We start from the raw sequence: 17,079 nt of genomic DNA, 5'->3' as shown, positions 1-17,079 counted from the left end.
TCCCCGCAGGGAGCCTGCTTCTCCCTCTGCCTGTGTCTCTGCTTCTCTGTGTCTCTCATGAATAAATAAGTAAAAACTTAAAAAAAATCATATCTTTAGATTCTGCAAGAGAATAAATTATATTAATATGATAGTATTGTTTATATTTTTGTTGTCATTTTCAATGGTATCTGTATTGTCACTTTTTAGGAAGCTATTAACATCACATTGGATCACAAATGCAAAATTTTCCAGACTTTAAATGGAGCTGTAGGTATGCTTCCTAATACTGAATTGCTTATGTATACAAATGAACACCTGTGTTTTCAACTGTCTGTCCTTTGTTATATCCATTTTGGGAGTATGATTAAGGTTTACTGTTACAGATACTACAACTTTTAAGAAATAATGGACTTGAGCTTAGCTTGATATAGGTGAAATACATTTACTTAAAATCATGTCCTAAGACTAGTGCAAAAAAAGATAAGCTTCTAGCTTTAGGTAATTTAGAATTTAATGTCTCATCATCTATCTGGAGACTGTAGATATATTTTTAAATTAATTATACCTTATTATTACAAACTTTTCAGTATATGTTTCAGTAGTATGTTCAGTATATTAGAGTACTGTACATAGTTGAAGGTAACTGGTAATGGACTGTGGAATGTGTGTGTCTATGTGTCTGTGTTTTTGTGTGCATATGCATGTATGCCTGTGTGTATTTTCCTAGATAGACAAATATCTTGGCAAAAATATCCTAATACAGTAATTAATATATTAAAAATAAAAATATATTAATTCATTAATGCATTAATGCTTTAAACATTAGAAATACATTGCTGTTCAGTATAACTCTTCAAGGCAGTTCATGCCCTAGAAGCTTTTTAGAATGGAAAGCATTTAGTTCAGAGCGCTTAGGAAATGTGAGGAAAGGAACTGGAAAACAACAACAACAACAAAAAAAACAACTGTTTCTGCTCCCACCTAACTTGTATCTTCCTGGGAATTGCAATAGGCCTGATTTTCAAGAACTGGCAATGCTATCAATGATGGACAATTGTGGAGACCTTGTTTGTGTCTGGCAGTGTTTTGTTCACCATACTTATATTTGAAAGGCAGGCTAGGATTCCTGTTCACAGTTGAATACATTCAGACAGTAATTTATGTGTTCCACCTGGATCACACAGAGTCCCTGGAGACAGGATTGCAAGATGCTTTCCTTGTACTAGACACTCCAGTGGCTTAGCACCTCAGCTTAATAGTGCCGTGTTGGAGTGATTGTGGTGCTCTGCTGATGTAGTGTAGGCAAAAATTTTAAAAGCGCTGTGGCATGTGGAATGGTATTTGTGAGAAATTTTATAACCAAAATATATATGTATACATGTATACGGGTATATGAATACACATGTTTTAAATGACTAAAATCTGTTTTTTTTTCTTTTTAACCCAGATGAAGTTGTTTTGAAATTTGAAAATGGCAAGGCTAGAGCTAAGAATGTTTTTTATGAAACATTACCAGTGGCAGTTAATGGAAATGGACCCACCAAGGTGAGTCACAGTGATTTCCCCTGTTCCTTTATTTTTAAGAGGCAGACTCTTAAAGAGGCTCTGTTTTGGTGCTAGCAATCTACTGGCTTCATCTTTTACATTATAGATTATGTGGTTTCCTTCAGATTCATCAAACTGATGATGTTCCCTGAGCAAAGTGATACCTGCTTATTCTGTTTGTAACACACTTCACTTTAATGTTTAATAGTAACAGTGAATGTGAGAAGGAGCCATATTTCCCTTGTGCAGGATATCCTATCGAATAGGAAATGTGCAGGTCTGTAGGTCACCATTTTTTCAATTAACAACTCTATGAAGATTGAGGTATAACTAAAGGGCTGGAAGCTTCTTCTTGTACTTATATAAAGGTTGATGGGTTATAGTTGCCAAAGATTTAATGTGACTCATGCAATTTTGGATGCTTTTCAAATATATATAATTGAGCTTGCTGAAAATGTTATTGACTGCAAAATTCATAGATAAGTTTAATATCTATTTCATGAAAACTGTGCTTAAAGCAGTATTCTGAGACAATGAGATGCTTAGTTTACTCATAAGTACCTAGAAAAGAGATGAACAGATATGCACTGTGGGAAGAGAGGGAGGGGAGATGTCATCTGCTGTTTCAGAGGATTGAGTAGTCTGGAATTCCAATAAAAGCTATATGGATGGGAAATAAAAAGAGCTATATGGATGGGAAGAAATCCAAGGGAAAGCCCATATTGGCAGCTTTTCCCCATCAGAATGAAAGAAGTAGATTCCTCGTCTCCTCTAATCTTTCCACCCTACTTTTTGTCCCATTTCAGCCCTCCTACAAAGCCATCTTGCTGGATGTACTTCTTTCTCTATTTCGTATCAGGTTTCCCAGCTCTATTCTTTCATACTCTTCAGCATTTTAAAGACTCTCAGGTATTTCCCATCTTAAAAACAAAACTGAGCCAGCACATACTAAAACATCCTCCTCAATCCCCTTGCCTTTTCGCCTGCCTTTTTCCTCCCTTCACAGCCATACTTTTAAAGTAGAGGCAACTTACAACTACCTCAGTTCTTCCCACCACACCAAGAAATGCTCCAGCTGAGGTCTGGTGTGACATCCTCTTCAGCACTCATATTACTTTACCCAAAGATAACATTGGACCATGTTGATCCCACTTGGTCCCACTTGAAATACTCTTTCCTTTGTTTGAGCAATTCTCTGCTGGTTTGCCTACCAATTTTCTAGTCTCTTAAATCTCTTTTTCTCTTTATTTTTTAAGCATACATTTAAAAAAAATCTAACACACTGTGTAGATGGGGTGGTTAGCATTGATCCTTTTTAGTTATAGTTTTAGTTAAGTGTTCTGAGACACCTTCCTTTTTTCTTCTACACAAATGCTTGGTTAATTTGCTTCATTTCTACATCAGCAAATCCTCTCTTAATGTTGATGATTTTCAAGTCCTTGTTCTAGCTCCTGTACCTTCCTTGACCTCCAGCCTGAATATCCAGTTGGTAGATTTTTGTATCATACGAGACCCAGAGCTCAAGACCTTCAGTTCTGCCTCCTTTTTCATCCAGTTGATTAACTGGATATGGAGTTCTGTTTTGGTTCTAGTTGCTTTCCCATTCCCAAACCAAGAGCTATTTTGTTTTGACTCCTGTGCATAGAAGTTGTTACATACATATCATAACAAATATAATTTTCATAACAAAAAAACTTCCAGGACCCTGGAACTAGGGTATTCTGCTGAAGCAGAAGGGCCAGTCCTATCACTCACCTGTATAACGGTGTTTGTGGACTTAGGGGTGAAGATCCAAATTCTCAACTTGCCTTTGAGGCTCTTAAAATTTCACTTTTGGTTTAGTGGTCACCAGTCCCATCGACTCCACCACTCCTGACACTACAAATATCCACACATACATTTCTTAGAATCCCTCATTCTCTCCCCTTGTCTCTCCCTCAACTCCTGCCATACTGAATTACTTTGGACTTTGCAAGTTTCATGTTTTCTCCTTCTGCAAGTCTTCTGTACCTGCATTTCACTCACTCTGGAATCTTCTGCCCCTAATTCCCACTTGCTGTAACCGCCTACTAAATCTTTTTCACCTTTTAGATGTCAGCTTAATCTTCTTTACTCCTCAGGTTTCCTGCATGCTTTTATAATATTTGGAACTTCCTCCATCATAGTACATAATGCCACATGCTGGACGGGGATGGAATTTACTTTTTTTTTTTTTGGTCCCTCTTACTGGGCCTTAGCCTACAAGTTATAGGAATCATAATATAAAAATTGTACTTGTTTAACATAAAAATTTGAGAAGAGATTATATAAACAGTCATTTACTTAATGCTAATATCTTATTTAAAAATATGTTAAAATTAGAAGCACATGAATGTATCACATTTTCCTGTGTTCAGGCTCATGGGGGAAAGAAAGCAGATTATTCTCTAGATACAAACAATTTTTTAACCATCACAAAAGGCAAAATGATATTTTGTATGAATTTTTATAAATTAATTTTACTTATTACTTTATTTAGCAAAGGGTGTTATAATTATAATGTCCGTGGCTTTGAACCATAACATTGACCTAATTGATAATATTTAAGCCATTTTTTCATTTAAAATATATACATAATCTATGAATGATAAATTGTTTTTAATGTGTTTATAGATCAAAGTTATTAAAGTTAGTTGCTTTCTCTGAGTCTTATGCTATTAGTAAAAATGATTTTTACTAATAATTAGAACATAATTTTTCAAATCACTTATAATCCCACTAACCTTTGATATTATTTTGTTCATGATTGCTTTCAGTTTTTATGTCCTTTCGGTCTGTATCTATGAACATTTATACTTTGCATTTATTTTCATAATGATATGTAAACAATTTTGTGTTTTTAAAGTAACATTTTATTTAAAATATGTTTCTGTAATCTACATAACTATTTTCATACTTGGTTAGATACATACAATCTGATATAAATAAATTTTTAGAGAGAAATTGTGATTTCTGGCTGAAGCTTTACTTTTTATTCTTGAAACTCATTTATTGTTAGTAACACAGCATAAGATGCTTACTTTAATATCTACCTTTTCTTTTAAATGTCTAAAAATATCATGTTAAGGTAATCATGAAATTGGTAGTTTTTTTATAGAAGCTAAAATTGAACAGAAGAAGATCAAATTACCTAATTTGAACAAGAAAAGCATTCCTGAAACTAATTTGATTTGCAATAAAAATAGGGATGTTAGTTTTGTACATACAAACACAAATGACTTTGAATAATTGGATGATTTGAGAGAAAGGAAGAAAGAAAGAAAGTAGGAAAGAAAGAAAGATTGGTTGGAAAAGTTTCTCTGCCAATGAAATGACATCATCCCTGGAAACATTTTAATATTGTGAAAGAAGGGTGAGGAAAGTACTACCACCTAGTAGCTGGGGACTGCCTGGAACAGCCTAACTACATAAACAGCTTTCTGCACTTTCCAAAGCTGCCAGCATAAATGTCTGCAGATTTTAATGAAGAAAACAGATGTAAATGGAAGGTGGGGGTGATGGATAACTTCTGCCTGTGTAGTGAGAGATCCAAAAGAGAAAGGTTTCCAGTCAAAAGTAATGTTTTAAAAATATCTTAATTATCTATGAAAATGAAACTGAGGTAAAAAGTAGAAGGTGAAAAGGTTACAAAATGAAGTTTTAATTCTGAAAACTAAAACTAATACCTTTTATGCTCTAACCTTTTAAAATATATTGATCATTTTCATTTCCACAAGGGTCCTAATAGACTGATCAGTAATTCATGAAATAAATATTTAATTTTTATGAGATTTCTGAGATGAGGAAAGTGCCAGTCTTTACACATTGATGAGAATTTTAGATATGGTCAACTATTTGGGGGGATTTTTTTTCTTCAAGAAAATACTCTTTCCCAGGATATTTTAAACAATTCTTTTTCCACTAGCTTTTAAAAAAGTGTTTTAAGGGGATCCCTGGGTTGCTCAGTGGTTTGGCGCCTGCCTTTGGCCCAGGGCGCAATCCTGGAGACCCGGGATCGAGTCCTGCGTCAGGCTCCCAGGGTGGAGCCTGCTTCTCCCTCTGCCTGTGTCTCTGCCTCTCTCTCTCTCTCTCTCTCTCTGTGACTATCATAAAAAAAAAAAAAAAAGTAAATCAACAGAATTTTCTCTAAAATATTTACACTCCAGGAATACTCAGGATTTGTTTGAGGGCTCAGAACATATTTTAGTGTTTGTCTCTACTCTGTCTACCTCTACCTTCCCACACTTTCTTCTCCACCCGAAATATACACAAGGGACTCGGATTTTACAGATGAAATGAGTGCCCATAGATGTCTGAGGAGAGGGGGAGATACCTTACAAAGGAAATGCTCTGAGTGATTTGAAAGAGATACATGGGGAAAGCAGTATTGTTCTTCAGTTTATTGTCAACAGGATTTATGGGATGGCAGTAATTAAGACCTTGTTCTAGATCTCTTTTAATCTGTAGGCTTTCTTTTCCTGAAGTCAGTGCCTCGAACCACTGCCCAGAAGCGTAGTTTATAGTAGGTAGCATAGTTTCCTGGAAGAGTTTAGTGCTTTTTGGTGATAAAGTATATATAATACCTGTTTTGTGTGGTGATGGTTGACAGGAGGTTACGCTGGTGCTACCCCATTTACTGGGTGTCTGCACTACAACTTTGCACATATTCATCTTATTACTAAATTACTATTCACAAGACTGCTCTTATTAGTGTTGTTTTTACTGAGTCTCATTAGCTCAATTAAAACTGTGTGTGTCATTGTCCTATTTCTTTAATTGTCTCCTCTGGTATTTCTTACATAATGGAATAAAATGACCTTTGTGATTTATAATGCGTTTTTTGGCATTTCTAGAAGAAGTTTGCCCTGATTTTATGATTCATTGTCTGGAGAGAACTTAGTTCAGTGTTTATTTCTAGGTGCTAAATATTGGAATTATTAAAGAATATACCTAATGCAGAAAACCTGCTTTGAAGCTAGATGTTTTTAGGATGAAAGCACATTAATGGGAGAGGTTTACTTTTCTTAATACAGTTTTTCTTCATTTACTAGATTCTCCTGAATTATTTTGGAAACTATGTACCTAATGCATGGACACAGGATAATGGCTGCACTCTTTGTGATTTGGATACAATTGACTTATCTACAGTAGATGTGAGTGAAATTGACTATGTGTGAAAAAGCACAGTGTCATGAAATGCAGTGATTTTTTAGAAAAAGCACATTATTTTATAGTTTTGGTAATATGGTAGGTAATGGATTTATAAAGCTGAAACATGACTCCGAAAATTGCTAGATTTGTGTATTATTTCTCAACTGTTTGTGAAAGTAAAACTGGCTAGTAATTGATCTCAATAAAAGGGACTTAGTTGTTAATATTTAATAGCTTGTCATGATGGATGCTTTAGTCTTAGTTAAAGCATTGAGAAAAAAAAACGCTTTAGCATTTGTATTGACTAGTATTATCTGTGCTTGATTTTCAAATTTGATGACAAAAAATAATATACGATTATATAGCTAAAGACTGTTCTAAGTATTTTACATAAAATAACTCAACTAAACTTCACAAAACCTCTTAGGTAGATAGTACTATTGATTCAGTTTTACAAATGAAAAACTGAGGTACACACAAATTAACTTGCTTAAGTTGTGTACTAGGAGCACACAGATTTTTTAGGTGTTGGAGATGGGATTTGAATTTAAGCATTCTGGCTCTAAACCCTGAGCATTGCAATTTTCCTTGGATATCATATACATATTATTTCCCAGGTATGGTGCTTCTTATATGTATGTTTCACAGAGAATTATAACTGTACTTTATCTTTTATACTCTGAGGGTAAAGGAGCAATTAGAGATAATACGTATCTGTAGAACATTTTGATGCATCCTTCTTCTGTCATCAACCAGAGCAATTCTAATGGATATCTTATAGTAACATTTTTCTTCTAAAAAATTGCTCTCATAAATTGGAAGACTGTTATTATGTGTGTGAACAATTGATTCTAAGAATGATTTTGTCATTAAGGCTGATTCTTTTCTTCATTCATCATAGGTTTATTGAGTATCTACAGCATGCCAGATAGGTAGAACCAATCTAAGCAAAAATAAAATTCCAAGTATATAGTCTTGGTAACTCCTGGATCCATGCAAATATAAAATGCTTTCACTGTAAAGAACCAAAGCTCCTGAATTAAATAGTTTCCATGCTTACCACTGTCTGAAAGGAGGACAAATAGTAACTTGTTCACATTTAGGAAATTCTGAATAAAGCTCTACTTTTCTTGAAAATAAGATTTTTTTGGCTGGTCTCTCAAATAACTAACTGAATATTTCCTATCTGGAAAGACTGCTAGAATATTTTTGAATGAAGTAGCACCATGATGTTTAAAAATTAATCCTGATCTTTTTTGCAGAAAGTAGTATTGTCCTTTGGAGGGAGGGTTAATGCTTTTATCTGTTCAGTCTTCTTTTACATAAACTTTCTGGTACAAAGATAGAAAAGTATTTACTTAAAAATTTTTTAGTTATTATGCAATAGGGACATAAAAATTAAAATGATGTGGGTAGTTAAGATCTCAGGCCTACCATATTCTTAGATGTGGGCCATAGGCAAGTTTCTTTCTCTATAAAGAAAGGGAGCGTTAAATGAAACTTTATACATATATGTAAGTATATGTATTATTTTATATGTATAAAGTATATAAACATATGCAGTGCTAAGCCTTCAATCAGTGTCAACTGTTGCATTATTTTTAGTATATAAAACGAACTTAGATGGCTAATGAAAATGTAGCACGTTGAAACCCAGCTCTTTACTTACTAATTATGTATTCTGAGTTGCTTAATTTCTCTAACTCTCATTTTCCTCATGTGTAGATCTGTAATAATAAGTAACTTCTAAGGTTATTATGAAATGTAAATGGAATGTATTATCTCATTTAATAAGGGAGAGTTTTGATCAACTTTTTACTTATTTCTCCTATTAAATCGAGAACTCTTAGAGGGTTGATATTTTGTCTTCAGTTACTATTTTTTATTCAGTAATAAATATTTGGGTGAGTAAATGAATTCATAAAGAAATACAGTGGTGTATATGGTGTAGTTCAATGCAAACAAATATTAAGTTATGATCCAGATAACAAATATATGAGGCATCATGTGTGAAAAGGTGGGAGAGGAGGTACCTAATTGAGCACTTAACTTATATGATACTTCTAAAGATCCTCAATCTTTCAATTCAGGCTTTAAGACATGTTTAACAAAGGCATTATAAAGAAATCTTTCATATAGTTTTGGTAATAACACTATTACATGATATTTACTTATGTTTCTATCTTCTCCAACCATTTCTAAATTTTTCAAGCCAGGAACTCCTTGTCCTAAATGTTGCTTATCCACAAGGACTGACAAGTAAAGTGAACTTTCAAAAGTTCTCATGCAATGAATGAATGATAAACTATCTCTAAAACATACCCAAAAAGGATTTTTTAAAATCTATAAAAATAGATTGAACAAGATTAAACTATTAGTGAAAGAAAATAATTTTCTTATATGTAATAATGAAACAAAATAAAGTACTATCCATAAGATGAGAGTAAAGGAAATATTCAAGAATATTCAAGAATATATGTATTCTTGAATATATTCAAGAATAGGAATAAAGGCTCAAGACCTCCATGGTTGCTTTATCAGAGCTACAAATTAAATGCTGAATTTAGAAGCCTTGGAAAAGCCTTTTGGAAACAAAAAGGGAAACATAATTAACATTCTGACTTCGTAGATGAAAATGTCAAATAGATTCAGATATAGAGGAAATTTCTTTAGAGACTATCATAAAGGAAGTATTGAATGGTAGAGTAGGCAATTTCCTGTATTATATTCATGTAATAAGTAGATAGTGAGATTTTCCTCTTCAAACCTAAGTCAAAATGCCGGGATGTGATTGGGTAAATCACTTTGATGGAGGCTGTAGGAATGTATTTTAAGAGTTAGAGAATTGCCATGGGGCAATTGAAATTTAGCAGATTATGTTGAACTGATTTTCCTAATACATTTATGTTGTATTGATTAAGACTTAAATAGAATTTATTTCTTTATTTTAAATATTTTATTTATTTATTTGAGAGAGAGAAAGTGCAGAGAGAGAGAGGGGGGAGCCCCAAGCATGAGGTGGGGGTTGGGCAGAGGGAGAGGGAGAAGCAGGCTCCCCAATGAGCAGGGAGCCGGAGGTGGGGCTCGATCCCAGGATCCTGGGATCATGACCTGAGTTGAAAGCAAACGCTTAACCGACTGAGCCAGCCAGGTGCAGCAAGACTTAAATAGAATTTAGAGTAAATCCACACTAATAATAATTTGCTTTTATGTTTGCCGTAAACAAAGGTCCATCCAAATGTAACAATAGGAGTTTTTATTGAACAACCAACCCCTTTCCTACCTCGATTTCTGGACATATTGTTGACACTGGATTACCCAAAAGAAGCACTTAAACTTTTTATTCATAACAAAGTAAGTATTTGAGAAATGAATATTTTATGTAAAAATTATTTTGATCTTCTTTGGAGCTATTTGTTATTACTTATCTATGTCTAAAATAATCCATTGGGCTAAATACAGTGGGGAATTTTTGGAGTCATTAACTGCTATGTTTTTTTAGGACCTACGGATTAATAGTCTGGAAACTAGTATCACAATATTGGAATGAGCCACATGAAACTCAATTTCGTAGATCAAAAATGGTGGAATATCAGCTATTTTCATATCTCAACTTAATATATAAGTGAAGAAATGTCAAAAGTCCTCATATTCCTTTGTTTTGGAGTTAATTCTCGGACTTTCTTTTATGGAACTAGTCATTAAATTGTTTGCAGCTTCAGCTAATATTGTAACATCAGAACTTAAAATAGCTTCCAGATATAGTCTTGTTTTGATTAAACACACAATGGCATGCTCTTCCCCAAAGGATTTTGATACTGTCATTTCCTCCAAAAAAATTCAGAACCTCCCTAAAACCTCCCACATATGATCTAGACTTAAGGACATTTTCCCCAATATTTTCCCATTTACTGTCTCTTTCCTGTTAAAATAATTAACACTTAACATAGTGTAGGAAAACACAAGAGCTATGAAGTATGCATTTTTTTCTTTTGTCCTAATGCTTTTTGTTTAACATTTGTACATGTCAGGTTATCATTTGCCTTTTCTCAAAAGTACTTTAAGTTTGCAGAAAACCAACTAAAAATAAGTTGAAAAGGGTGAATCATTGAGAATTTGCTATGTAAAGTGTATTGTAATGTATTTATTTACATTTAAGTGTTTTGTTTTTATATATTGTGTCTTTTATTTATGTCTTCCTCTTTTCATATGACCTTGATGAGAGGGATTTTGTCTTTTCTTTTTTTATATAAAATTAACTCTATGTAGCTTTTATGCTGTAACTAGTTTTAGTTTTAACCAGCTAAAAAGCTTTCAGAAATATTTAGTGAGACTTAATCTTAATACAAAAAAGCTCTGAAATGGTCTAATGTTGTAGATACATAATCTTACCTAAATTTAGAACAGTTGAATCACACTACTATGATTTATATGTTCATGATTTTATGATTCTTTCCTTGTCAATAGGATTTTGTTAAAGTTTATCTTCTTTTTGTAAAAATACAATTTTATGTATGACCATTAGTTTTTCTCTCTGGGTTCATAGAGTATTATAATATTTTCTAAAATGTGACTATATTTATAACTTAGATTAATAGCTATTAGGTTTAATAGACATTTTAATGGATATTTTAAAGCACACATCTAAGATTCTCAGGCTACAAGCCATTTTTCTTTCAGTTCAGAAACACTTTGTAGCACCCAGGATTTAAATTTTTCTTCAAGGACCTGTACAGTAGTAGATGTTAGAAGAATTTTGAAGTATCTTCTGTTTAAAAAATATTGATATGTATCTATTTTAGATTCTCCATGTGATATTTAGGTGAAATTTATAATATATCTGATATAGGTTCTCATTTCATTTGTAATTTAAGTAGTATGTGAATTATGGAATTCACAACTTTGAATTTGATGCCATCTCTACATATGAATACTTCAGTCATCCTATTGTCATTTTTGCACTAATTTTTGGTTTTTAAAATATGTTACAGGAAGTTTATCATGAAAAGGACATCAAAGTATTTTTTGATAAAGCTAAACATGAAATCAATACTATAAAAATAGTAGGACCAGAAGAAAATCTAAGTCAAGCCGAAGCCAGAAACATGGGAATGTATGTTTTAATCAATTTACGTTAACAATTTCTACTAAATAAATTTAAAGAAAAACAACTTTTCTTCAAAATTAGTATCCTAAACTTGGGTGTCTCAACTGTGTGTGTATGTATGCACATGAACTATATATTATATGTCAGACTATATATTTGTATTTACATGTAAAAGACAATGGAAATTATATATATATATATAGAGGGAGAGAGATAGCAATATGTATGTGTATGTGCACATATATATACACACACACACATATATATATAATGGCTAAGAGTCAACATGTTATACGTATATACATATATAATGGTTAAGAGTCAACATATTTAATCAAACTATTAATTGAACTGCAGATCCAGATTTAAAAAAATGCTCAGGGATGCCTGGTTGGCTGAGTCAGAAGAGCATGACTCTTGATCTCTGGGTTGTGAGTTTGAGCCTCATGTTGGGCATAGAGATTACTTGAAATAAGAAAAAAAATTACTCAAATGAATAGTATGACTGATGTAGCAGTGATATAAATGTTTACTCTCTGAAGATTATGTGTGGTGAAAATGTGTGTTTCATATTGTGGAGTGTAAAGGGTATTCCTACTTTGTAGTCACCTACTGATCTAGAAAATACTCAGAAGAAATTTTTAGGTCTTTCAGCAGATTACTAGTAAAATTCTGGTAATAATAAAAACAGTCACTTTTCAGTGAATGTTAATTGAATATGCCAGCAGTGGGTTAAGAGCTGCTGAGAAAAAGGTGAAAAAGTCATGTGACCTTCTCTTCCGGAGATGTTTTCTAGTGTTGCAGAAGCTCAGGGCTCAGAGTAATGGGTCATGCCTGGTGTTGTGAATAAAGGGATAGGCAGGAAAATAGGCCTCGGAAAGACAAAACTAATGATTCCATAATTTATTCATTGGAGAAAATGCCTTGGATCCACATTTGGAACTTATTTTCTCTAATTTGTTTTTTACATGCTCTGTTGTGTCTGGCTTTTTAGGCTCAGTACGTTTTCTTACTCATATCGTTGCAGTTATCAGCAGTTCATTCCTTTCATCACTGACTGATACTTTATCATCTGAATATACCGCAAGTGGATTTTACACCTTCATGTTGATAGACATTAGATCATGTCCAGTTTGGAGCCATTTGAATAAGATTGCTAATGAAGATTCCTTATTATAAGAGTGTGTGTGTGTGTGTGTGTGTGTGTGTGTGTATGTACATATTTTGCTTTAGTGTATTTTAGGAAAATACCAATGAGCAGACTAACCAGGACCTAGGGTTAGAGTAGATGTATGTTTAAATTTATAAGAAACTGCTAAATAGTCCTCCAAAACAGTTGTACCATTGTACACTCCTGACAGCAAGGTAGTAGACCTCAGCTGCTCCACATTTGTCAACAGTTGATATTGCTCATCTTTTTTATTTTAGATACTTTATTAGGTATCAGAAATATCTTAATATGATTGTAATTTAATTCCTTACAGCTAATTCGCTATTTTTGTATTAATAGGCCATTTGTATGTATTCATTTGTGGAGTATCTATTTAAATCTTTTGTGTATTTTTGTTTACATTGGGTTGTCTTTTTTGTTGTTTATTTGTAGGAGTTCATTATGTAATCTGTATACAAGGGATGGTGTGTGTGTGTGTGTGTCTTTGTGTGTGTGTGATTTTTTGTGAATATTTGATCCATTCTGTGGCTTGATATTTTTTACTTTTTTAATCCTGTCTTTGATGAGAAGAAATTTGAATTTCAATGAATTCCATTTCTTTCTTTTTTTTTCTTTTATGCCCTTTGCTTTTTGGATTTATTTTCTTTCTTTCTTTCTTTCTTTCTTTCTTTCTTTCTTTCTTTCTTTCTTTCTTTCTTTTTTTCTTCTTTCTTTTTTTTAGATTTTATTTACTTATTCATGAGAGACAAAGAGAGAAGGAAAGGCAGAGACACAGGCAGAGGGAGAAGCAGGCTCCATTCAGGGAGCCCAATGTGGGACTCGATCCCGGGTCTCCAGGATCACACCCTGGGCTGAAGGTGGCGCTAAACCACTGAGCCACCTGGGCTGCCCTGTTTTCTATTTAAGAAATCTTTCTTGGGAAGCCCGGGTGGTTCAGTGGTTGAGCGCCTGCCTTTGGCCCGGGGCATGATCTGGAGTCCTGGGATCAAGTCCCACATCGGGTTCCCTACATGGAGCCTGCTTTTCCTTCTGCCTATGTCTCAGCCATTTTCTCTCTCTGTGTCTCTCATAAATAAATAAACAAAATCTTAAAAAAAAAAAAAAGAAATCTTTCTTATTCCAATTAATGAAAACATTCTTTGGATTTTTTATTTTATAAGCTTTGTTGTTCTAGCATTTATGTTTAAGATGTTTCAATCTACAACTCATCTTGAATACATTTCTGTGTTTGGAATGAAATAGGAGTCAAGTTTTATTCTTTGCAAATGGAATTCCAGTTGTTTCAACACTCCTTTTTATTTTAAGCCTTTTCTTTTCCTATATAATTGACTTGGCTTTGGTCAAAAATCAATTGACTGAATATTTATGAGTGATGGTGAAATCTCTACCCTGTTTCATTGATCTTAGATCAATGCCATACTTTATTACCAGGGATTTATATTAATCTTAAAATCAAGTGGTATTAATTCCTTCAATTTTTATTCCAAAATTATTTTGGCTATTTTATGTATTTTAATAGAATTATAATTCACATATAACATATTAGCTTTAGATGTACAGCATAATGATTCAGTATTTGTATACATTGTGAAATGATCACCAAAATAAGTCATTACCATCTGCCATCATACGTACTTACAAAAATTTTATAGAATGTTCTAATTTTTTTGCACAATTTTAGTAGTTTCCTGTCTGCTGTCCTATATGACATTTGCTTAGATATAAATGTGTCATAAGACTACATACTGACAATAGACGAAAGTGATAACTAGGATCATCAGTGAGGGCAGGGAGCTCAAAAGAAGAGAGCCCCAAATATAGAAACCATAATCTCTGGAAGCATCTTATGTATTAGAAGTAGTTCATTCCTTGTTGTTCCTGATGATAAGGCTACAGATCTTCTAAGAAAAACATATATCATAGTCTGTGACCCCTGATAAGAAGCAGGAAAGTTTAAAAAGTATTAATAAATAAACAGTTATGGCATTTATACCTCCAAGATTCACTTAAAGCTGAATTGTGGGATAAGCAAGATTTTGTACTGTTTGTGTGTGTGTGTGTCGGTGTGCAAAAAGCATTTTGATTTGTGAAAAAAGTTGTTGATAAATACATTGAGATAAGTTATGTTTCCCTTTCAGAGAGGTCTAAATAATAAACTCTAAATTGCCACTCTGACCAGATATTTTATGCCTTAAACTTTTTAGTGGCTTAGAAAATGTATTTCACTTGACCTAAAATTTTTAGTGTTGATCTCTATATAAATATTTATGTTAAAAAAATATTTATGTTAATAAACTGACCATTTTGAAATTTAAGACAATATTTATCCCTTTGGATATGGTCTTACTATTTTGATTAGAAGACTATGTTAGAGAAATCTTATTTTATATATAAGCTTTATATTGACATCTTTCAACTAGCAAGTATTTGTTTTATCTAATTCTTATTTCTTTTTCAATATTAGGGATTTTTGCCGTCAGGATGAAAACTGTGATTATTATTTTAGTATGGATGCAGATGTTGTTTTGACAAATCCAAGGACTTTAAAAATTTTGATTGAACAAAACAGGTACTACGTAAGATTCATTGTCAATTTATTTTTAAAATGATAATCATTTTCTGTGTCCATGTGGACATATTGTGCTTATATATCTATGTTTAGTGAATTGAGGGAACTCACAGGAAGTTATTTTCTGTGTCTTAGAAACTTTCAATTCTGAATTAGTTTTCTTTTGAAGAAGTCAAATAGAAAACAACCCAATGAAAATTAGAAGTATTTAATATTAGTTATAATCATAAATGAAGTGTTATCAATCATATTTTTCTGTTTAAAGCTCGATGAAATTATGATATATCTGTAAAATTTAGAATTTTAAAATTTTCCATAATACTTTTAAAGTAGAATTTCATAACTTATGACCTAAAAAGTTATTGCAGAGTTCTAAGTTCTTAGAATTTGAAAGAAATTTCAGAGATCTGTGATTTTATTTAGTACTGAACTAATAATTATTACTTGGCAGTACTTATTTTTATTTAATGGAATTGAAGTGTGAAAAAAACATTGTCTATACCACCTTATAATGATATTAATCATTATTTATTACACCTATTGCTACTAGTAGTTTATTAATCTTCCTACGAATAGCTCACCTTTAATGAGTGCTTATTAAGTTCCAGATATTGTTTTTAAGTATGTTTACATATATTAACACAGTTATTTCTCTTAGCAAATAGAATGGTTAGCACTGAAATGTTAGAATTACTGTTTTTATTTTGCTGAGTAAAATATATGAGAAATCCGTTATGCTATACTAACCTCCTCTATATGTAATATGATTTGCCAATTTGAGAATTTAGTTATTACTTCAAAATCTAAGACCTCTTAATATTAATCAGTATATACAGCCCCACTGTATTGAATTTATAGATATAAATTTCAAGTAATTTTTCAAAACATATGAATAAGGTTTTGACCATTTGGCAAGGAAAAGTGGTTAGGCTACCATAGAGATACGGGATAGAGGTGCAGTTTGTAATTCTTAAAACCTAGTGGAATTCAGTAATATTTACTTGAATTTGTAGTGTTAATTGCCCATTAATTTGATTTAAATTTAATATTGCAGTATGCACACTTTTAAATAATATTTATATGTTTCTATTATATGACACTTTTGCAGATAGCTATTATTCTTAAGTGAACTATTTAATGAATTTGTACTATGTATTTAACATATATCCCTTTTAATATTAATCCGATATTTTAAACCTTGTAAAAAATAAAATTCCCTTGTAAGTAACTTAACTGCCATCTGGGGCCATTGCCCTTAAAGGGCTAATAAAACTGAGGCTATTTCTCCAATTCCATAAATTTCTGTTCCTGATCATAGGTTTAGGTTCATATGGTACCTGTGGTTCTTGCTCTTGTATTCAAGCATATAGTTTGCAGAAAGAATTTACATACACCAAAAATGTAAGAAAACAGAAAGAGATGGAAAAAAAGTAAAAAAAGAAAAAATAATAAAAAAAAGAAAAAAATATTGTAAGATGTAGTAGACTTGACTGAAGGTTAGAGGAATAAGGGGTGGGTCATATCTTCAGTCATGTG

General features: G+C 32.4%; 1 protein-coding gene across 2 annotated transcripts in view; it reads left to right on the top strand.

The window, feature by feature from the left end:
• The window catches only part of PLOD2 (procollagen-lysine,2-oxoglutarate 5-dioxygenase 2), a 92,892-nt gene that overhangs the window by 61,941 nt on the left and 13,872 nt on the right, over positions 1-17,079 (top strand). For both annotated transcript variants that reach the window (XM_072727075.1, XM_072727074.1), the window contains exons 6-11: positions 190-253; positions 1,430-1,527; positions 6,597-6,698; positions 9,925-10,050; positions 11,688-11,809; positions 15,439-15,543. In XM_072727075.1, coding sequence (XP_072583176.1) covers positions 190-253; positions 1,430-1,527; positions 6,597-6,698; positions 9,925-10,050; positions 11,688-11,809; positions 15,439-15,543 — 617 coding nt within the window. The remainder of the gene's footprint in view (positions 1-189; positions 254-1,429; positions 1,528-6,596; positions 6,699-9,924; positions 10,051-11,687; positions 11,810-15,438; positions 15,544-17,079) is intronic.

This window comes from Vulpes vulpes, chromosome 11, assembly GCF_048418805.1.
Source record: "Vulpes vulpes isolate BD-2025 chromosome 11, VulVul3, whole genome shotgun sequence".
Taxonomy (NCBI): domain Eukaryota; kingdom Metazoa; phylum Chordata; class Mammalia; order Carnivora; family Canidae; genus Vulpes; species Vulpes vulpes.
The sequence above is the reverse complement of the archived record's forward strand: the minus strand, read 5'-3'. Positions and strand labels throughout refer to the sequence as shown.